This window comes from Macadamia integrifolia, unplaced genomic scaffold (genome assembly GCF_013358625.1).
Source record: "Macadamia integrifolia cultivar HAES 741 unplaced genomic scaffold, SCU_Mint_v3 scaffold1129, whole genome shotgun sequence".
In the NCBI taxonomy this organism is placed as follows: domain Eukaryota; kingdom Viridiplantae; phylum Streptophyta; class Magnoliopsida; order Proteales; family Proteaceae; genus Macadamia; species Macadamia integrifolia.
Window position 1 is genome coordinate 15,247 of NW_024868094.1, and position 23,044 is coordinate 38,290.

General features: G+C 39.0%; 3 protein-coding genes and 1 non-coding gene across 5 annotated transcripts; all 4 read right to left on the reverse strand.

The window, feature by feature from the left end:
• Positions 1-95: 95 nt before the first annotated feature.
• Positions 96-3,170, reverse strand: LOC122062852 (protein PLASTID MOVEMENT IMPAIRED 1). 2 transcript variants are annotated; one of them, XM_042626505.1, is made up of 2 exons: positions 2,266-3,170; positions 96-2,163 (listed from the first exon to the last, which is right to left on the reverse strand). In XM_042626505.1, the coding sequence occupies exons 1-2, from the start codon at positions 2,884-2,886 to the stop codon at positions 244-246; spliced, it is 2,541 nt and encodes an 846-aa protein (XP_042482439.1). In that variant the 5' UTR covers positions 2,887-3,170; the 3' UTR covers positions 96-243. The 2 variants fall into 2 exon arrangements, with proteins under 2 accessions (XP_042482439.1, XP_042482438.1); XM_042626504.1 differs by having other exon boundaries at positions 96-3,170.
• Positions 3,171-5,855: 2,685 nt separating this feature from the next.
• On the reverse strand, positions 5,856-17,002 carry LOC122062855 (eukaryotic translation initiation factor 6-2-like). The gene is made up of 8 exons (XM_042626510.1): positions 16,896-17,002; positions 16,364-16,418; positions 14,002-14,098; positions 13,826-13,911; positions 13,682-13,726; positions 6,707-6,837; positions 6,403-6,513; positions 5,856-6,327 (listed from the first exon to the last, which is right to left on the reverse strand). The coding sequence occupies exons 2-8, from the start codon at positions 16,371-16,373 to the stop codon at positions 6,070-6,072; spliced, it is 738 nt and encodes a 245-aa protein (XP_042482444.1). The 5' UTR covers positions 16,374-16,418; positions 16,896-17,002; the 3' UTR covers positions 5,856-6,069.
• Positions 17,003-17,792: 790 nt separating this feature from the next.
• LOC122062840 (pentatricopeptide repeat-containing protein At5g18950-like) lies at positions 17,793-20,186 on the reverse strand. Its single transcript, XM_042626490.1, has one exon. The coding sequence runs from the start codon at positions 19,867-19,869 to the stop codon at positions 18,046-18,048; it is 1,824 nt and encodes a 607-aa protein (XP_042482424.1). The 5' UTR covers positions 19,870-20,186; the 3' UTR covers positions 17,793-18,045.
• Positions 20,187-21,208: 1,022 nt separating this feature from the next.
• LOC122062857 lies at positions 21,209-21,417 on the reverse strand. The gene has a single exon (XR_006135114.1). It is a non-coding gene; the product is annotated as a U4 spliceosomal RNA (small nuclear RNA).
• Positions 21,418-23,044: the final 1,627 nt, after the last annotated feature.

Here is a 23,044-nt window from a genome sequence, read left to right on the forward strand (position 1 = left end):
TGCTAAACAGGGTTTTCTCACGTTGGTTCTCATTTCTGCTTTGTGTAGGTGTTAGAGAAAGCGCAAAATTACTCCAAGAAGCTACAGAACCAGTGTTAGACACCAAATATTATACTTTATTTTCATTAGTACAATCTTGTTGGAAAGGAGAACTTATTAATTGAACAAATACATTTTCCTTATTACATGATTACGTATTATAGTGAAATATACTGCTAGTTAAAGTGACCATACATGATACACCTATTGTTGCTTGGGGAATTTTACATCTGGATTTCGCATCGACTTTAGCCACATATCTGCCATTATGCGCGAAGAAAGGCTCCAGAGTAAATCCTGTTCTTTTGCTTGGATATGTTTGCCCTTCCTTCCTGCCTTACCCAGTCCATAGGCAACCAACCACTGCATTGCAGTCAGTCGCGGCTTCTCAGCATCCCGTTGAGGCCGCTTCCCTCCTGCTCTCACCTTCAAGCCTGCAACATGCAAACTCACCACTTTGAACCTCTTCTCCTCGTCATATTTGGACCCTGTTGCAGCCACATGTGCGGCCTGAATCAGTGTGATAATTGGTCCTCCTACTGCCTCGTATCGCCTCAGTGGATCTCTTAGCTGGACAACCACTAATAGTGTGAGAGTTTCTGGGTTTCCAGGATCACCTTTGGAGGTAGTTAGACCTCCATTTCTCAACCAATCATCAAGTGGAACAGCAGAGGCCATGGGGTGGCTTGGATCTTTCCCCCTGATTATTTCTGTCCTCTCAACTAGTGGAGAAACATCAAAAGGTGCATCTTTGTCTGCCATGTCTGCCTGTATCTTTAAAGCTTCGATTGCCATAGATTCCATTTTTTGCATTGAGAAAGCTAGAATCTCATCTACCGATACTGGTTGCTGACTCACATTCCAAATTCCACTTGAGATCCTCTCTTTCCTGCCTGTACTCATTGCAGTTGTCATGGATTTTACTGCTGCAATGGTACGAGCTGCACTTGAGCTAGCACCTTCTTTGTCCCTTCCATGGATGATTGCTGAAGCAATGCCTTCAAAAGCTATCTGTTCTGCTGTTTTACCTATCAGTTCATCAATTGGAATTGAAGATAAGATTTCTGAGCTTAGTTCTTCAATTCCTACAGCTGCCATTCTCTGAAAGATCTCAAACCCACTCATGGATTTGTGTGATGAAATAATCAATGGTTTTGAGATTTGCATTGCAAGTTTTGGAGTTTCTTTTCTTGTTACCTCATTATTGAAAGGATTCATGGCAGCTAAATAACCTCCATCTCTTGTCTGGACCACGGAGCCTAAGCCCTTTCCAAGGTCTGACAGGAAAACTTTGGATTCAGCGGCGTCAGCTTCTTCAGCAGCTTCCAGTTTGAAAGTATGAATGTCAGGTTGACCAAATTTGAATTCATTAGCCTCCTCATCCTCAAGCAGCTGAAGAAATTCTCTTGTTACAGTTTCTTCATCAGCCTCTAATCTTTGTGATTCAGTTTCATCCTCTGTTTTAACTGGATTTTCATCACCCATCATAGATTCAAGAGCTTTGATCTGCTGAGCGATTGAATCAAGCTCTGATAATCTCGTTTGGTGGATTTGATCATTCACAACTTCCTTGACCACCTCACTAGAAACTGATCTCTCATCTGCTGTGTCTTCAGATTTGTCCTCTTCTGCCTCATTTTTGTCTTGTATCTCAACTCCTTTATCCACAACTTCAAAATCTGGAAGATCGAGGTCCTCAATGTTTGGCTCCATCTCTTCAGGTTTTTGAATGGAGGAAGTCGAGGAAGCAGGTGCAGGAGCAGGAGCAGGAGCAGGAGCAGAAGCAGGCTCAGGCTCGTCAAGATTCAAGTCATCCATTGCCTGGAAGTCCATTGATGTACTAATCTTTGAAGGAGTTAAGGGTTCCATTCTGCGAGACATTTTTGGGCTGGGAATACTGAAGGAAGACTTTGATTGTTTACGACCAAAAGAAGACGTGGAATCTGCACCTCTACCTGGTCCCGGACTCTCAGCTTGACCATAAATTCCTAATCCACCATCTTTCTCCATAATCTGGAATCCTAATTTCAGGACTAATTCTCCTCCCTTTGCCTTTCCCGATAGATCAAAACTAATATCCCATTGCCGAACCCGCGTTCCTCCGAAGCTCTTCTCTATGGATTCCTGAACCAAGAGACTCAAATCCACAGAATTTCTTCCAAAATCAAGCTCGTCAGCATCAACAGCAATGACATAAATCAAGAAAGGCCGTGGCTCAAACTTTACCTGTTTTCCAGTGCCACTACTACTGCAATAGAGATGACACTTGACAAAAAGAGTCTCTTCGAAGTCTGCTGCCCCCTGCAAGACCCTAGCGGGCATCGTCTGCACTGCCCCATCTCTGGTCTCTTTCTTCCTGACACGAACAGAAAGTCGAAGCCCATTCATAGATGTGGGTAGACCTTGAACGGTTACTACTTCAACAGAGAATAAACAGCTTAACTTATGCATCCCGACATGAGAAAGAGCACGAATTGGCTTCCAATTCCAGATTCCTTTCTTTTCTGTTGAAGCCGGTTTATCATCAATAAACTTCTTCAACTGTTGCTTCCGGTCAGATGGCATAGTAGCTCTGTCCTGTAGATCTTCATCATCAAGCTTCGGCCGGGATCGCCATGGGGACAAGGACATGCGCCTGGAACGAGGCCTAGACTCAGGTCTGTCCTCATTTTTGGTGGTAGCAGTGGCAATAGTAGATGATATTGGAGGAACCGAGCTCCGGGGAAGAGCAAGGGAAGCAGTTCTTCGGGTGGAGGTGTGGGATTGGTAGAGGGATTGACTTAGCGCATCAAGTTCTTCAAGGAGCTGAGTATTGGAATTGCGTCTCCCTGGGAGCTCCTTTTCCATTGAAGAAGATGATGGGGAAGAAAGTGTTTGCAGGAACTGGGTATGGAGTTGAAATTGATGAAGAGAAACAAGGGAAGGAGGAGAAAAAAGATTATTGGGATAAGGGATTGGAAAGTATTTTCTGGGTTCTGAGGTGGAGAAACTGCCATGGATTGTTGCCGAATGGATGATATGCTTTCAAAGTCAGGAAATTTTGATCGGTAGAATGTATGGAGCATATGCTTGGCAAAGTCTGTCATCCATTTCTCTCTCTCTCTCTCTCTCTCTCTCTCTCTCTTTCATATTCTCGTGGTGGTTTCTCTCTGGAAACGTGAGGGTACCTATCCGGTCCCAGCAAATTTATTATTTGTTTTGGCGCGGACTGAACTCTATTTATCTGTTTTTTTCCCGCCAAGCTACTGGTTTTGTGGTGTGTACAACTAAGTGAGGGGTGTCAATTCCCAGCCTGCATAGGAAGGCCCAATCGAGCTCGACACGTTTATAGTCCAATCTAGACCTGCCTGATTAATAAACGTGTCGGGCTTGAACCCGACACATTTATAAATAGGTAGTACATGGTTCATGCCACCTAGCCTGATGGGCTCGATCGGCCTGACACATTTATGAGCTTGACCTGAATCAACTCCTTTATGCCCAACTTAGCTTGACCCTTTTAATACTACTTGAAATTCTCATTTTGTCACCACCAATAAAATTGAAGAGTAAAACATAAGTCCAAGTATCATTAACTATAGAAAATCAAAATGTAAAAATGAAATTTATATAATTGTGGTAGTGAATTAATGATGAATTTGCAAGATATGTTTGAGGTAAAATTGTGATTTTAATGGAATAAGCTTGTCAACTTGAATACTTCGACTATTGCATACAAGTTAAGAAGGTCTGTTTTGAGCTCGTTTAATGCCTATTTAGAGATAAATAACTCCGTAGCCCAGTTAAGGCTCGTTTATGACAACCCGATTATAGCCTGAGATCGACCGATCCGATTATGAATCATACCATGTCCGCCCTAGCAAAGATTGTTTAGCTAAACGGGCATTTACGATGCATAAAATTTGACCGGCCCGACTAAACCCAACCAAGACCAGCCCGTCCCCACCGGTTGACACCCTACTTATGGGATGCACACAGCCCAAGTCCTCTCAGTCATTGGATGTCTGTTGGGATGTCCAACAGCTGGAGAGATGATCTGAATCCAGGTGCACGTGAGAATGGTAGACTAAAGGAACATGGAACTAGATCCTCTCCCGCGCACCAATGTGCCTATGACGACTGGGGGTGCATGCCCAATGTTGACAGCCGTTGAATGTATACTGAATGCACTGGCACATTGTAGAGGATCCAGATCCAAGAAACAGTTAATAGTGGCAGGAGATAACCATCTCCATCTCTCTCAACCGGTGCTATTCTCTTCCATGATCCACTATAAGTTGGGTTCTAATGAGGAGACTTTGACTCGATAATATGAAACTCAGTAGAAAGTAGCAACAGGACCAGAGTTTCAAGAATCTGCGAATTATCCAATTTAAAGTGCATTCCACGGTCAATTCTTAGGTAAAACCACCAAAATTATTGAAATATTCATCGAATAAGCCGATTATAGGGTCGTTTCAAATCAATTCCCAGGGCGGACGACTTTAACGTGCAAGTGGCGAGTTTATGACCTTCCAAATTTACATATAATACTCTAAATTCTAAATGGTAGCCCACCAGATTTGTCATACGGATCAAGCCTCAGAACCAGAGCTAATACCTCTATAGACCCGGGTTGAAATCGTCTGCAATTCCGATCTCGTACAATTTCGTGTAATACCACTTTCGAGCGGTGACACGTGTATTGATACCAATACAATGGTCCAGATCTGGTACAACTAATAAAACATTAAATCAGTGAAGAGGCATTTAAATCAGATCTGAACCATTGCATTGGTATCAATACACGTGTCACCACCTGAAGGTGGTATTGTACGGAATTGTATGAGATCGGAATTGCAGACGATTTTTTTCCCTCTAGACCCTCGCCAATCTATCTGTTCCCCCCACCCCCAAAAAAAAAAAAACTTCTAGACAAACGAAATTTACCAAATGATAAAATAAAACATTGAAAAATTAAATGTCACCAAAAGAATGGTTCAAAAAAGGAGAGAGAGTAATGCCAATAAAATTGAGATCGAATGATTAAATTTAGGTATGAAATTTTACACAAGCAATTTAGTCTCTAGACTTTTACCCCCCAAAAAAGAAGTATCTAGACTAAGACTCTACTTCATCCAACAGTCAGAATTTTCAAATCACTTCCACATAGCAAAAATAGCGGCTCGTTCATCCAAATAAGTTCATCTAGAAACACATTTTTACACTTTCTACACCTGCTTGCAATGTCTGGAGAGGCAATATAGACAACCTTACCCCTTCTTACAGAGTCTGTTTCTCGAATCGAAACCACAACCACTAGGTCGCAATGGAGCAACCTTACCATTGCACCTAGATCGGCCCTCAACATTTACCCCTTCTAAAGAGACACACGCTCATGGGGAGGGGGAAGCAGGGAAAAATCACAATCAAAATCCTATCCGCTGAATGTATTATATACTTCTTTTTTTTTTTGGCATAGGCAAAATTTTTTATAAAAGAAAGTTAGAAGGAAGAATAAACAAGAGAAGGCAACCATTCCCCCAATTAAACAAGCCTAAGGAAGGGAGAGCAGCGCCAACAAAACAAGCGGAATAGACCCCCGCAATACAAAGGGATATTGGGAATGGATAATTTTTTCACCCAGAAAGAAAAGCTATAGAAGAATGTATTAGATACCTTAACTTCCTTCAAATTAATTAAATTAACTGGATTCTATATTGGCACTCGATAGATAATCAAATCATCATCATCCTTTTTTAGGTGAATTAAAACATTTTAGACTTCTTTCAAAAAGCATTTTTGTGTCGCAAAACGTTCATCTCAGGGGTCCCATCTATAGAAGAGTTTGCATGTATTCTTCTCATTATGCATCAAATGTCAAACTCCAGTCCAACAAAAATTAGAGTTCAGCTACATACATACATGAATCCACCATAGTAAGTTTAAAGGACTGAACTGTTAAGGATGTAAATAGAGCAACTCTATTATAAGATTTGCAGTATAAGAAAGTCTTGCATTTTACCTGCGCAAAAATTGTGGAATTGAACCTCAGACGTAACTGTCAATCAACGATTTTCTCATTTCGTCAACAATGGCATTTGGTTGGGCTTCCCTTAACTTGAAGACACTCTCAATGACAGAAAGCTCTGTTGCAGTAGTGTCTGACCCACAGAATGCTGTCCAATCATTGACTGTCATACCAGCAGCTATGACTTCACTACCTCGATTAACAGTACCAGCCACGAGAGGAACTTGAAGGAGTGTAGAAAGTTCATCCAAGTCTTCAATGGATGTATGGGGGTGGACCTGTTTCAACATTTTCATAGTGATTAATCGGAGTACACTGTCAAGCATGAGTTGTGGAAAGATTTTTTTCCATACCAATCCACCTCTGTTGGAGAAGGCACAGTAACTGCCAACAAGAATGTTTCCTGCAATCGTCTGCCTGAACACTTCTACGCCAAGAACATCCGCAATCATCTCCTCCGTTTCCTGATAAAAATTACCCCAAGCAAATCAATCATCATAAGTTATTAAATGGACAGAAAGCTATATCACTACAAAGCCTCGAACACACAATGCCTACTTTTGTGGAAGTAATATGCAGACTTAATTACCACTCAAATTCCAACTCCTGTAATTCGGTACATGAAGAACAGTTTGCAAAGAATGAAGATAAATTTACCTTATCAAGATCAGTATGTGTAAGAGCAACATGGTCGTTGCAAGCAATGCAATTCCCAAGAGCAGATAGTCGCTCGTCGATGCGTTGAACAACAACTTGATCTGGTAAGCTGTTCCGCAAGTGTTGAAGCTCTGGAATGGAATAAGTAAATAAGCAGAGATGTTATGTCAAACGAAATATTTATATTTTCAGACAGTAAATATACATACACACTCCCTATTCTTGCTTTCCCACTTCTTATTTACTCTGTGTTTGTCTTGACAAGACTGCCATTCCATGTTACATGAAGGCATAGTTGTTTATGATAGCTAGGATGGTTTTCCTTTCTTTCGCCTCCCCAGCCCAACAGCTTGGGGCCAAGGGTGCAGCCTTTAGGATTTCACTGCCCTGAGGGGGAAAAATTTACAAGCATAAACACAAACCAAGCTCAACTCTAGAAACCCTCCCAGCACAAGAGAAAGCCCAACCACCCTGAACATGGACTCAACTCCACTGAACAAATCTTTTTCCCAACTGTGGTTGGATCCTGTTCCGTCAACTCTATTTAAGGCCATGTTTGCTGTCAAACCAAAGCTGTTACAAAACCAAGATCTGTAACCATTAACTAGAGAGAGTAAGAGAAGAGAGAAAGAGATTAAGAGAGAAGAAGAGAAGAGAGACTGCAAGAGGGGAGTAGCCGATTGTAATCTCAGTCCCCCCTACCATCAATATTTATTAACTCCACAAGAAGTACAATCAGACTAGGAAACTAAGCCCTTGTGCCACAAGCAAGATAAAATAAGAAGTCTATCCTAATTAGTAAGTAGAGATCCATCCTAACTAGGGAAAGAAATAAACTAAAGCAGGAAGGTAAAACTCATCCATGATAGGGACACTCCTCATATCGTGGTACATATTTTAACACTCCCCCTCAAGCTGGAATATACATATATCAAAAGAAAACTTCCAACTTGGACCAACAATAATAGAAAAATAAACATAACATTGGTCTTGAGTAGTAATGGTAGATGCTAGAAAGCACAGAGAGAACTCCAATCATCCACACCATAAAGTCAGTAGCATCAAAGGCGCTTCCCAAGGAAGGTAGGTAGTAAGTAGCAAGTATCCACAATAGGTTGCGGGGGTAACCATATATTGACATCAAGTTGTCGGGGACCAAGTAGCAACATCAGGTGCCGAAGTAAGCAAGTAGTAGCATCGGGGTGACGGGGTAAGCAAGTAGTAGCATCGGGTGCTGTGGTAAGCAAGTAACAGCATCAAGTGCTGAAGTAAGCAAGTACCAGTATTGGGGTGCCAGGGTAAGCAAGTAACAGCATCAGGTGCTGAGGTAAACAAGTACCAAAATAAAGCAGATAATATAAGAACTACAATTGAGTAGATAATAACTCCAATCTCCCCCTCACGTGTAGCATTACACGTGCAGCATCGGGTGCCGAGTTAAGCAAGTAACAGCATCAGGTGCTGAGGTAAACAAGTACCAAAATAAAGCAGATAATATAAGAACTACAATTGAGTAGATAATAACTCCAATCTCCCCCTCACGTGTAGCATTACACGTGGACATACAATGTCCAATAATTAGCATCTCAAAGGATGAGCAGTACATAGACCATAGTCAAGAGCAAAAAATAATTTCCAATATCCCTCGCACTATAGCAAATTATCTTTATGCAGACACCAATTTTCCAAAAAAATTGTAACCCAAACTGATGCAATCTAGGGGTCCAAAACCTTAAAATTGAGTGGTATGTGACCAATAATGCCAAATATTATGGGCCATCCAACAATGCAATAAACAATTAATGGAGTAATGGCATTTTGGTAAATAACCAGAATTCTCAAGGGGTCAATTTAGTAGTTAAAGAACCAATGGGACAACAAGGAAATTGGAATTATTGTTTGGGAATAAACTAGGAAAGAAGGTTAATTAATGGACATGAGGGCATAAGAGACAAGGGGAGGGACAATATTGGAAATTAGAGATAAAATAAGAAAATCAAGTAATGAGAGTAACTTATGGCCAAAGGGTAAACTAGGAAGCAAAACAAATTAATGGGACAAGAGGGATTAAATGATAATGGGAAGGGTAAAATTGGAAGCAATAAAGCAAAACAAGGAAAATAAAGGTTGTGAGGTTGAAGACACAACCTCACTTCTCTGACCCAAGGCTGAAAACCACAAAAAAAAAAAAAAAAAAAAAAAATAGGGGGAGGGACCGGCAGCAGCGGTATAAAGAAGATCGAAGCAAAGGACTTATCTTCACCCTTCGACCAGCATGCGGAAAAACTGGAATTTCAGCAACAAATCTTCCAACCGTATATCAATGCTCCTGAACTATCAACAAAAAATAGCAGCAAATAGTAGCACAACAGATTCAAAACCCTTAGAGAAATCAAAGAACCGCTTCTCAATTCTCTAGAAAATCGCAACCAGTATGTCGCAAAACTGAAAACAACCATCAAATCATTGAAACCAATGAATCGATAATAGCATCAGCAGCAAGAAGCAACTCGATACTCAAACAACAACCAGCAGGTATGATTTTCATGCAAAACCCGTACGAAACAGCAAGGAAATCTTCCGGCAGCAACTCGTAACGAACTATAGCAGGAAATTGAAGATCAGGAAAGGCAGTAGCAGTCTTCAATAGAGGCTTGCGATTGTAGACTAGCAGCGGAATACCGAGACAATCTCTGAAACTAGTAACCTCAAGGTGGGGCGGTGATCTCACAAGTCTGAAACCAAGTCGATCACCAATAGGCATTAGCAGAAAACGCAGAACAGCAGCGGCAATATTTTCGCATCCTCTCTATGATACTTGATGTCAGTTTCAGACTTTGAACAACAGGGAAAGGGCTCAGAAACCTTCGACTCAGATGAAAGCCATAATGACTCCATCGTCTTGAGGCGAAACCAACCAGCAGGAAAAGACAAGCAACGAACATCAAGGAAACCCTAGTTCTTCTCTTTCGATGAACTAGGGTTTCACCATAAATCGAAGAACCTTGAAACGACTCTCAAACCGGCAATCACAGAGAGAATCAATAATTATTAGTAACTTGGCTCTGATCACATGTTACAAAACCAAGATTTGTAACCAGTAACTTGAGAGAGTACGAGAAGAGAGAAAGAGATTAAAAGAGAAGAAGAGAAGAGAGACTGCAAGAGGGGAGCAGCCGATTGTAATCTCAGTCCCCCCCTACCATCAATATTTATTAACTCCAAAAGAAGTACAATCAAACTAGGAAATTGAGTCCTTGTGCCACAAGCAAGATAAAATAGAAAGTCTATCCTAATTAGTAAGTAAAGATCTATCCTAACTAGAGAAAGAAATAAACCAAAGCAGGAAGGTAAAACTCATCCACGATAGAGACCTTCCCCATATCGTGGTACATATTTTAACAAAAGCCATTCATATCTTCTCCCCACTTCTTCCCAAGTCATCTTTAACCCAGCCCTTAGTCTTTTAATTCCTCTAATCTCCATCAATAACAGTTTTCCCTGCAAGTGCACTTAAAAATAAAGAAAAGGGCGTACCCAGTGCAGAAGGCCCCCACCACTGTAGGGTTTGGGGGTAGCAACCAACTGGTTAGAAGTCAGAAGCAGCAACCAAATCCACCTCTAATTCATTTCTTAAAGTAGGATTTCTTGATTTTAGGGTCCCATATGTGAAAACAAGCTCATAAAGATTTAAGAGACGAAGTTCATATATCATGGTGCCATACCAATATTGGTTGAAGATGGAGAAGATTTTTATTTTCTACTTGAAGAAAATGGAAAATCTAGTTGTAACCAAGCTTGGTTATAAAAAACCATAACCTTAATTTTTTGCCCTTCTAGAATTAACACATTTTTTTTTCCTAATGAGGGTAAATCCTATCATTTCACAAGCCTAATCGAATAATGTGAAGATTTTAATAATGACACAAGGACAAGTGACTTCCAAATTATTTTGAAAACATTTTTTACTCCTAATTATATAACTTTTGGGAATAAGGGGCAAGCAAAAGAAGGTTACAACTTCTCACTCAACCATTTTGTGACATCAGGATGCCTTATACAGGAAAGTAACAACACATATTGGGAATAACCTTCTCACTTCACCATTTTGGTGACAACTAAGACTCCCCCACTAGAGAATTAAGTAACCACACATCTTGGAAATAACCCTACTAACACTGTCACAATCATCCACCATATCTATGAACAAACTTCACTAAACGCCCATCCAACTAAGAACATCAAATTTAGATGCCCCCTTTCCTTCTTGTCGTTTTTCCATAAAAGATGATGCAAGATGCTGAACTGAGAAACTAAAATCAACCTTCCAAGTTCCAAACTTGATGAATCAGTGTCACTAGTTAAGAAAATTGCCATTTAATCAGACCTAGCCACTGGCATTTTGCAGCTAACCTACAAATGACAAATGGCAAACGGGTTCAAACTATGAACCAGATTAATGCAGGAAAATCAAAGAAAAAGGTGTATTTTAGTCAAAATAAACCTTGAATGGGGTTATATAGGTATTGGCCTTCGGTCCATGGGAATTCTTTGTAATAAGCCACTTTAACGGGCAGATAATTTGGGTAAAGCTTAGGGATACATAATTTAAGTGTTTTCCTTGTAGTGTGAAGAGCTGAAAGTCAAATTGGTTAACTCGGCTACCTTCATTAAGATTGCTCAAGTTGTAGTTATTCTTTATTTCCTAGTCAGTTTAATTATCGGTTTACATTCTTTTCAGTCAATTATTGGAGGAATAAGCAGTACTTTGAGTTGAATTAGGATTAGGCAAATTCTAGTCATGTTGGGAGCCAAGTTTATAGAGTTCTATATAAACCGATATACAGCATACAAACTTCATTATTAGCAATACAGTTTCTGTTCTGTATATGCCATGTGGATTCATGGTGGTGGAAATTGATTTCTCTACAAGCTAAATGGATTTCTTACATTCTACTTGGATGGATTAGTGGATTTCTAGGTCACAGCAGGTGAAGTCCTGTACCCCATCTGTTTCTATTCTTATCTTCTTATTTCTTTAATTACATAAGTCAGTTTTCCAACCCTTTCTTGGCCAACAGCACCACTGTTTTCCCATTCAATTACAGTTTGCTTCATACTTCAATAACTAGGCTTCTTTATCAGTCTCTCAAATTCTAGTCTTATTTCTTTATTCTCTGCCATAGTTCCATATTTCACATAACTACTCTATTTTCTTGTTTTTCCATAATCACTCCAGTAGCACCCCTCATATCATAGGAGATTTTTGAATTTTCAATATTAATTGATAGATCTGATATACCACAAGAAGCAACAGGTTACTATTTTCAGATTTATCAAATTTCTCCCAATCTTTCTTCAAGCCTGTCCACATTAACTTCTGATATTTGTCTGTCTGAATTCATAAAAAAACAGAATTCTGATAACTTTCTTATGTTTGAAATTCTGTTTTCTTAGTTATTTATCTGCTATGTATTATTCTGTTACTTAGCTTCTGGTCTCTTTCATATCTGCTTCTATTTTCTATATCTGTCCTATTATGCTTGGAGTTCCACCGTTACAGATCCTAGTTTTGGGTTTAATTTACTTAGCATCAAAACTGTTATGCACTAATGTTATGAGGGAGTTCTTGTTGGAGAAGTAGTTATTGCCGGAAAAAGTAATTATTAGGAAGTCATTTCTCTATTTTTATTTATATTTTTTTCATTTTGGGTTTTAAAAGGTTGTATTTTGAAATGGAAGACAAGCAAGATGATGTTGAACTTGGAGATTTCTCCCATTCATTGTAGTATGAGTGATTCCTGCAAACCTTGGAGTGAAGCCAAGCCCCCTCTCTCTTCCCTCTTATGCTACCACCCTCTTCCCCTCACCCATTCCTTTTTTACCAGACCCAATATTCCCACTTTTGTCTTAAATTATAGTCTCAAACATGGTTTTAAGTATCTCCGATACCGATATGATACCCTCCGATACGTATCTTAAATTTAGCCGACCGATACGATACATAAAATTTTTAAATCCTTTCGTATCGATATATATCCCCTACAATACATACCGATATGCATCAATATACCACCAATACACATCGATACGATACGATATACCTCGATACGACTCTATAGAAAATATAAAATTGAGATAAAATGTACATTTCGATATGTATTGGTACGTATCGGTGAGTATCGGTATGTATCGATCAGTATATGTCGGTATATATCGGCATGTATCGGTGAGTATCGATATATATATATATATCGGTACGTATCGGTGAGCATCGATACGTATCGGTGAGTATCAGTATGTACCGATACAATGCGCTACGGTCATATAATGGCCAAGATGGGTAATTTTTCAGAAAAACACGATTTTTTGAAGGGTTTTTGTTCCAAAGTTGCTGTTAGCCATATTTCTCTAATTAAAGTGAAAATCAATGTTGGGAACAAGGATTTTACATTTAGGGGACAACTACAAACCTTAAATTCTTAGTACGATACCCTCAATTTAGTGTTTATGCATAATACATGTTATCAATAGCTTTTTTTAACAAATTCTTTATGCAAAAGTGTTTAAAAAATTGTTTCCTATCCATTTATGTGTGTATCTTTAGCGTATCTTAGTGTATCTCCGATACGATACGATACCCTCTGATACGTATCTTAATTTTGACCGACCGATATGGCGACCGATACCGATACTTTAATCCTTCTCAAACAGAATGGGGATTCATCAATTAACAACAAGGAGGCGCGATAGTAAAGGAAGACTTGTATTAGAGATCCCAGACCTGTCCTGCATCAGGATATCAATTTGCATTACTCAGAAACAACCATAAGTGGGCCTTCCTTACCATTCTAATCATTTTACGTTGCTTTGTTTAAATTTTCCTAGGTTTGTTCTTAAAAATTTATTTATTCAATTAAAAAGGGGGGGAAAAAAGACTACAGCTTCAGTAACTTTATGGCAGTCGAAGATTACCTTGGTCAGTGGTAGTGTGTGGCAAGAGAAGCCCATTCTTGTTTCCTGCCATGATAAGCAATACATGAGCAAATGATGACGTGAAAATTGAAAGGATGGTTATCAGCTTCTAACCTAAATGAACTCATAGTTCTCACCCCTTACCAGCACACAGCCTACCAATAATTCTAGTGCCTCCTATGGATGTTTTAATAACAGGAATAGCATCAGCTAACTCAGCTTCAAATATGCTGCAAGAGACTCAGGAAACCATCAGCATCTTCTTAACACAAGATGGCAACAAAAAGACAGGTCGGTTTATACAGCTTGAACATACTAACCTGTAAAAGCTTTCTGAGCCTCCAATAGCAACCAAACAGTATGCATTGGTCAACTTGGAGAAAACCCCTACTTCACAATTGTTCTCAAACTGGAGTCCTGCATAGTTTTCATCACATAAAAGAATCTTGAATGTGCAAGCCAGAAATGAAACAGTAGAGTAACAAACCTTAAACAGCACATATAAAAGTAATGATAATATACAATAAGACAACAACCAAATGAATTTGGAACATTTTACTTACTTATATACCAATAATAAATGTGCTATTTTCTCATATCAAAGGGCAGGGCTGAGCAAAATGGAACAGAAACAAAAACGAGAAAGATGCCTAGACAATTTCTAAAACAGTTTTTAACCTGTTCAAAAACTGTCTATAATTGAAACCTCTTTAATCTACAATCACAACATAACTTTAGTTTCATGGCCATGTCACTCATCATAGAATAGCCAAAAAGTGCTTGGAATGTTAGGTCTTCCAGACTTTCAGCATTTCCAATGCCTACTTTCCCAGTAATAAGATAGTCAAAGCAAGTTGGGAAAGAATGGGAAAAGAAGAGGAGGGTATTCAACGCCAGAAACAAAGTATCAGTTCATCAAAGCTTTTCATGTCACCAATTGAGCTTCCTCTTTCAGGTAAGATATAAGTACGGTACATAGACTTGTACAACCTAGTAGGGACTGTTTGGGTTCATGTAGGGGATGACTCCCAGTGTTCCCGCTGTTCCCTAGCTTCTTTGGAATATTGAACCTAATTTTGAGGAACAACCGTTGCACCAGGAACATGTCCAAGGCATAAATCCAAACTTCCCCTTAAACAGATCAATTGAGCCAATGGACACATACAGAAATGAAGAAGTAAGATAAACACAGGAGATTTTCTATTTTCAAATGACAAAGTTCCATTCTCCAGATGCCAAATGAACAAGAGATACAAACCATTACTCTAGCCCAATGGGAATAATAGAAACTCGAAAGTCTAACTGCATTTCACGCCAAAAAGAAGCAGGGGAGAGAAATTAAGAGTGAAATCATCGAGAGAATGCAAACACAGTAGATCCTATCTCTAAGGTTTTAAGAAGAAAGGGGAGTTTCCTATCTTCAAAGATCTCAAAAGAACAGAAGAAGCTGTTGTTGAAGTTCCAGAGATTCTATACGCACCTGACAGAAGTAAATGAGCCAGTTTAGCAGGCCATACTAGACCACTTGAGGTGTGAATCCAAGGGCACTTTGAGTCAAAAAAATTTAGGAATACAGGAAAATTTTGATGAAAGAGTGGGTCCAATTATAGTCCAATGTTTCCCAGTTTCCTAAGCCAAACACAAAAAGATATCAATGAGTTTACCTTGGTAGTATCAGCTTTGCAAAGGTTAAAGTGCCCATCCTATCACTTTGGGATGAAGAAAAGTGGGATGAAAATTGAGAACTTTTGATTCGTTACACTCTCGTTTCTGTATTTTCGTAATTTTTAAACATTTGACCACATCAAAATTCAAGGAAGCTCTTGCGAGCTCTGTAGCTTCTCAGGCCCAAAGATAAATGATCAAATTGAGACATATCCATGACAGTGAATTGAACACTTGCGTGCGAGATACAGGATTGCAGGGGAAGAAAAGAATAACAAGTACAACTTCATAAAATGAATTTCTCCATATGACTTTCAAGTACTGGTTTGAACTTTAAAGATAAATAAAAGAAGTACCCAGTGCATGAGCTCCCAACACTGCAGGGTCTATAAATGGTCATAATATGCACAGCCTAACCCCCCCCCCTTTCGCGTAGAGGCTATTTACCTGCTTGAACCTGCGACCACTAGGTCGCAGTTGAACTTTGAAAATAAATGAAGCAAAAGGCACATCCTTCCTCCATTGGCCCAGAGCTTCCTTAGGGACTCAGATGATTTCAGTAAGGTGATTGCAGTCCCTTTTCCATTTCTTTTTTCCCTTGATTTCTATGTTCATTGCAGACTGAATAACAAAAATGTGTATTCAGAAGCCAAGTAGCTGAAAACAGATATATTACCACATCCAACTTCCATTTCTTGTTGATAATTTGGCTCTGCTTATTCTTATCAGAGGAATCAACAAATCTTCCATGCATCCTTGGAATTTTTTTTTTTTTTTTCCTTTTTTTTAACGCAGTTTCAGTCTTTGGGGAAAGCTTCACCAACAGAATTTCAAGTGGAGACCACCTTATGGATTATAATTACATAGAATGTTGGGGAAAAAAAAAATACCCAGTTCTCCACACAGGGACATAGTTCATCTAACTCAAACAATACATTATAATACCCTGTAAGCACTTGTAAGCTTCGGATGAACACAATAGCTTCCAAAAAATTCATAAATAAACTTTGAACTTACGGGTTGCCATTATAACACGATGAAAATATCAAACCTAGATAGTCGCAAACAAGACCTGCATCAATACATTTAAGCACAACCAGTTTTAGTAAAGCAATTGAAAAACCAATGCATAAGAAATAACCAGAAAGTGAAATAAGGAATATTTCAGTGTCAGGAAATTCGGACAAAAAAAGAGTGAAACCGTTCTTGACGAATCGAACAACTCATATTCAATACTTGGGGAAGAAGTTTGCGAAAAAAAAGTTAGATAAACACTAAAGAAGGAACAAATTAAAATATTTAAACCCAACATCTAATCAAGCACGAATAATTGAATAAACTACAAGCAATAAGATTCTTTTAGCAAAGAAGCTTTCACTGAACGCATCTAACTTCTTTAAACTGTTCATTAATCATTTCTAAAGATAATAACATGAAATATAGAATAAGAGAAACAAGATTTCAATCTGTAAAATCTCTCAGTTGCTTCATAAGTTTCATACTTTTTCCACCAAAAACTAAGAAGATCTTTCTCTCAATGAACTCTTACCTGAGAAAGGGAATTTTGCTTCACAATTTTAAGGTTCAAACGTAGAGCGCCTTTGTAACAAGGAGAAACATCCATACTCCTTTTTAGTATATAAAGGATGGAGAAAAGAACCAGACACAACTCGATGCAAAAAGACCCAAATACCCTTTTGCGCGCTAGGTATTTGTCGTCTGGGCGTGAAACGGCCTTTTTATCGCTAATTGACCAAGATCGGTCTACCCATCCAACCGATCCACTAATGAACCGGACCAAAAAAATTAATAAAATTTAATGGAAAACACAAATATCCAAAATATCTGTGTTATTTATTTATTTCCATCGCTTGCTCGAACTTATATTCTATTTTCCCAAACCCCTCAATCAAAAGTTTCAAATTCTGATTCTTCCCTCAAAAAATAGATTCTTATCTCTTCTTCTTCCTTGCTATTTTGAAATGATCAAATTAGCCCTCTTATTAACAAATTAATTGATACTCATGCCTTGTAAATTTCGATCTTCCCACAAAAAAAATTGTGAACTTGCATTTTAATATTGGGGAAGAAGAATCGTAAAAGATAGTGTATCCCCTGTGCCAAGACACATGGGAGTGCAAAATGACTTGATTGCCACATATAAAAAACGAAAACTTTTGTATTGTTGATGCTTTCTCATGGGCTCCCATTGGTCACTATGCTGGTGCAGAATGCCATGTTGCCATTTACCGAACCTTGTCCTATTAAAAAATTATATTTAATAAATAAATAAAATAATAATTAAAATGTAAGTCCATAAATGATAAGTACCATTGAACTAAGGCCTATAACCAACAAGTGGAATGAGACCACAACATCTTACACCAAATGGATGTACCTCTCGCAAAGGTGTCGGCGATGCGGTAAGAAGCCCTTGGAACATGAGTGAATGAAACAAATGAAATGAATATCATAAAAAATCTCCACTAGAACAAAGCATTATAGTGCCAAAAGATTCATAATCGAATAGCTCAGTTTCACCTACCGATATGTAAGATTGTTCATAGCAAGCCGAAGGCTATGTTTGGTAACCAAGGAAAGAAAAATAAAAAAAGGAAAGAAAAATAAAAAAAGGTTACAGATTTCCAAAAGGGATGAAGAATAAACGAACAAAACAATTGTGCTAATCTTTAGAGGCTTCAGTCTCTTCCCAAAACCGCCTCAATTTCCTCCTGGGCTCCACACAAATTCTCTTTGCAAAGTTGACTAATCAGAGAATGGCAAACTGGTTCTTCAAGAGTATAATCCATTCCAAACAGATAATCTAAAACAAGCAAAGCATCATCAAACTGATCATTTGAAGAGAAAGCTTCAACCAATCTGTTAAAAGTCTTCCTCCTAGGCCTCAGCTTACTTGTTAACATCTTCGTCAACCACTCCATGCCCTCTGCAGGATTTCCCTGCTTACACAATCCTGTAATGATATAATCATGAGTACAGACCAATGGCTCCAAACTCCGATTTTGCATATCTTTCCACAACTCAATTGCTTCCTGTGCTTTTCCCTCCTCACAAAGAGCCTGAATCAGAGGAGTATAAGATGAAGTAGATGGTTGCAAATCCATCACCATAAGTTCATTGAACAAGTTCATAGCCTCAACTACTTTCCCTTCCTTACAAAGACCCTGAATCAGAGTATTATATGTAATTACATCACGGTTGGTACCTCTAGTGGGCATTTCTTCAAACAGCTGATGTGCTTTGTCTGTCTTCCCATGTAGACAAAATCCTGCAATCAATGTGTTATAACTCACTGTGCTCTCTCTGTATCCTCTATCACACATCTCCCTATGTAACTCCTGGGCCTTTTCCAAATTACCTGCCTTGCAGTATCCATCCATGAGTGCATTATATGTATATTCATTTGGCTTCAATCCTTTATGAATCATCTCAAACCAAAGCTTTCTTGCTTCCCCTAATCTACCCATCTTGCAGAGACCATCAATCACTGTGGTGTACATAACCCTATCAGGAGCATAACCTCTGTCCTTGAGATCACTGAAGACCCGGAGAGCTTCATTCCCCATACCATTCTTGCACAGCCCAAAAATGATTTCCTGATAAGTAAAGATATCAGGAAGCCGACCCTTCGCTATCATCAAATGGAGAAGCTCTGAGACCTTAGCATAATTCCCATCTCTGCAAAATCCAGAAATCAATTTGGTGAAAGCAATATTATCCGGGGTATGCCCAGCTTCAATCACTTGCCGAAGAAGCTCATAAGCTTCGGAGAGCTTGTTGTCCTTACAGAAGGCTCGGATTAGATACCCAACAGTGTCAACATCGCCCACTAGGCCAGATTCCATCATTTTAGCATACAAATCCCAAACCAGATCGGTTCTCTCAATACGTAGAGAACCCAATAAAGCTGAATTCCAAACTGATAGAGCAGGCATAAAGTTTAAATTTTTGAGCTGTGAAAACACACCAAGAGCGTCATAGATTGCTCCATCATCGCAGAGACATCGAATGAAGGATTCTAAAGAAGAAGGTTGGGGTTGAAATCCTGGGAAGGTCAGAAGAAATGATTTGGCAGCTTTGGCTGCTTTGGCTTCGACAAGGGTATCGAAGAGAACAGAGCAGAATTGAGGGCCAGGAGAGAAGCCAGGGTGAGAGGAGACCCATTGAAAGAAACGAAAAGATAAGAAAGCATTGTTTTGACGCTTAATGATCTCTCCAAAGCAGTTAGGATCGAACATACAGTGATTGAGAGAGGGGAAATCAGAGAGGAGTGTCTGTTCCCATCTGGGTCGTGTTCGTATGGTGTTGCAGACCTCAATCGCCATTTGTTCTGTGAATTGAAGCTGAAGTTTTCCATCCACGATTTGGGGTTCTTGTTGTGTTCCATCACCTCCTTTCACGACGAGGTTTCGGATTGTTTTCCCATGACGTTGAGGGTTTTGGATTCTACGAATGTTCTGGCAAAGGAAGTTGACGATCAGAGAAGACGAAGATGGTGCCATTTTAGCCCTCCTCTTCACTCTTCAATCTTGACATAGTTGATTATCAACATTTCGTCAAAACCCATCAGATCCAAAAAGTGATACTGCTCGCCCCAAATCATATCATATGAACAGCAAACGTAGCCGGATACTATATCTCTATATCTGTATAATGGGATCGATCAAGGTCGATACTGACCTGATCTAACCAATATAGGCTTATTCAATCCAAGGTTTTTTAGGAAGCTTCTAAAACATAGAATCGGGGCTGGTCTATTATTGTTCCATTCGGATTCTAATGGACCGGTAGTGGACTACCCATCCAACTGATGCACTTATAAACCGGCCCAAAAAATGTAATAAAATTTACAAAGACAGATTTTAAGATAAGGAAATGGTTTTCTGAGATCAAATCAGCCTGATCTCACCAATATTTATCAGTATCATGTGCATTGTGGGTTCCATAAGTCATGATGTTGGTGTGTTGATTGGCCTAAAAAAGAGTCTCAAGCTTTAGGGTGGGCAAAAGAGTGAGAAATCACAATGAATGAGGTCCCGGTACTCAGGTCTGTTTTGCAGATATTTAAAAGGGAGGCGTTTTCTATGGGAGAGTGCAGCTCTTCCACATGCGTGAGCTGGGGCCACACTCCTCCAACAATTTTTTTTTTCCATTTTATAATCTGTTGGGGAGGATCGATGATCATCCCAATCTCGGCTGATTCGTCAAGAGATTCTACCATATCATCTCCATGTTAACCAAGACTCCATGTGAAATGCATGGATTCGACTCTTGTCCTTAGCGTGGCAATGCCCATCGAGCAAATTGACCCAGAACTACCTGGGTGAATGCCATATGACGAAATGATGATCCAATATTTTGAGAGGCATGGAGAACAAAGCGTTCACAGACATTCGGAGAATGAGGCACCAAGAACCATTGGATCATCACCTCGCCACATGATGTTCGCTCAAGTAGCTATGGGCAAGACCTATGCAATGGACACTAAGGAGAAGAGCTAGATCCAACATGCATACATCAAATAATCATGGGGTTCAGACATTTCAATTGTTAGATTTCGAATGATTTTTGGCAATGATACCACTGACAATCGATACGTATTATGATGCTTTACTTTTCCCTATATGGATATATGAAAAAGATTTGCTAATCTGACATACCAAAATAGTTTAGGGACACCGGAGAGATAGAAATCAACATTTTAGGGGAATGTTAGACACTTTGTCAAATAAGTGGAGTCTATTCCATTTTTGTGGTTTAGACTCTAGAGTCTAGACCACTAAACACGAGCATGGTGAGGGATAACCTAGTGATCAAGCAGTCAAAACAGCCACTCAACTTATCAAAACCTCATGTAAGGTTGACCCTTTTTATATATTGATTACTCAAATATTTATTCTAACTGTATTGTAAAGCCTTGCCCTTGTAAAGGGAGCCGTCTCAAGAGGAACCCAAGGCCGAAGAGAGGTTTGGAGATAGTTTTCAACCAGCAATTGACGCGCCTCGGTTAATACCTCACTAGCTGCGTCATTGCCCCCAAGCGCAAAGATACATTATTATTTTCTGCACTCTCTCATTTTGCAACCCACCTTTCTTTCATCTCTCGTCCTTGCAACCAATGTGGGACTAATTGAACAAGGAAAGTAAAACGATGGTGGTGAATGGTGATGGATTTCAAACTCAAACCAGATTTGGGAGCATGTCGCCTTTCCCACTTCGCCAAATGAGGTTTCGCTGAGTGGTTAGGGTTTGGTTTGCTCTGTTAGGGTTTTGCAGAGTAGTCAAAAGGGCTATTTTTCGTAGCTAATAGGGGCATAACCATGGTTTTAAATGAAGGTATCGGTGGCAATATCAGTCTTTGGCCGATATTGATATTATTACTGATATGGATCAGTCGTATTAAACCGAATCAAACAGATTTATCTTTAGTTAGAACCGTTCCATTGGTACAGGAGCAAGTAGGCATTGATATCGGCCATGGGCCATTTCGATACAGATTGGACGATACACTCGATCATATATCATATTATAAAATCATGGGTAGAGCCACATTTGAGCACCGAAACGACATTTCGTGTCAAAAACATAATTTTTAATTTATGTGCTAAAATGTCGTTTTAAAACAAAAAAATGGTGTTTGATGAACATGTTTCAAGAACGATTACTCTAGTTGTTCATTTTGTATTCGGAACGGAATCGAAATGACAAAACAAGGTTTCGTTGTTCCGTCATTTTGTGTCTCTAGCCTTTTTTCCTCATTTTTGTTCCAGAAAAACGAAAAAACACCAAATTGACACCAAATGTTTTATTATGTTTTTTAATTCTTATAGAACAGAAAAACGTCATAATCATAAACATTTTTTTGGATAAATACCAAATGCAGCCTAACTTTGAGGGTTGGTTAGGGTTGAAAAACACTCACTCTTTGTTAGGGTTGATCGGGATTGGTTGGGCCTTGCATCCAGGTTGATCCAGGTTTGGGTCGAGGCCTAGGCCAAACCTAGCCTGAGTTTTTGCAGCGATTTTTAGATAAATGATAATTTGTTGTAACTAGACATAATTTACTCACACTCTATTATTTACCAACTAACTGAGATAAGGGTTTTCGCTATAATTTCCCCCTTCATAAAAAACCATTATAATCAAAAAAAAAATTTTGGATAAATACCAAATTTACTAACTATGGTCATACCTCATCATCAAATGCCTACTATGGTGGGTCCATGTATGCAGTCAATCAGTCCAACCTAAATGACGATATAAAATGATTGATTTATGTGTCTCTCTCTTCTTAAATTTTAAGTTTTTTAAATATTTTATTTTATTTTCTTTTTTGAAATCCAAATATAGACTAACTAAGATGAGAAAATTATCTGCAATCTAGATGAGGCTAGGGTCCTTTAGCATCACTATATATTTAACTATCATTCCCACTTCCAATCTATTATGTTACGAGAATGAGTTTTAATGCAATATTTAATTTGTCATTGTAATTCTCATCTTCATAATAATGTGGCAAGATAAGCTATATCTGCCCACATTTGTTAGAAGAGAGAGGTTTTCCTAGGACATTACTATAAATATGGAAAATCTCCTACCCCATACCAATGAGGGACAAAAAATGGTATCATCTACATGGTCCCGAATGGTTTAAAACGAAGAGAATGACACTAAGAA

Excerpts from the sequence above, each read along its gene's own strand:
- LOC122062855 (XM_042626510.1), bottom strand. Across the intron at positions 13,912-14,001 it reads GGCTCAGAAAGCTTTTACAG|CATATTTGAAGCTGAGTTAG; the intron begins GTTAGTATGTTC and ends AGTCTCTTGCAG. Across the intron at positions 6,838-13,681 it reads ACACACTACCACTGACCAAG|AGCTTCAACACTTGCGGAAC; the intron begins GTAATCTTCGAC and ends ATTCCATTCCAG.
- LOC122062852 (XM_042626504.1), bottom strand. The coding sequence starts at position 2,886 with ATGGAAAAGGAGCTCCCAGGGAGACGCAATTCCAATACTCAGCTCCTT.
- LOC122062840 (XM_042626490.1), bottom strand. The coding sequence starts at position 19,869 with ATGGCACCATCTTCGTCTTCTCTGATCGTCAACTTCCTTTGCCAGAAC.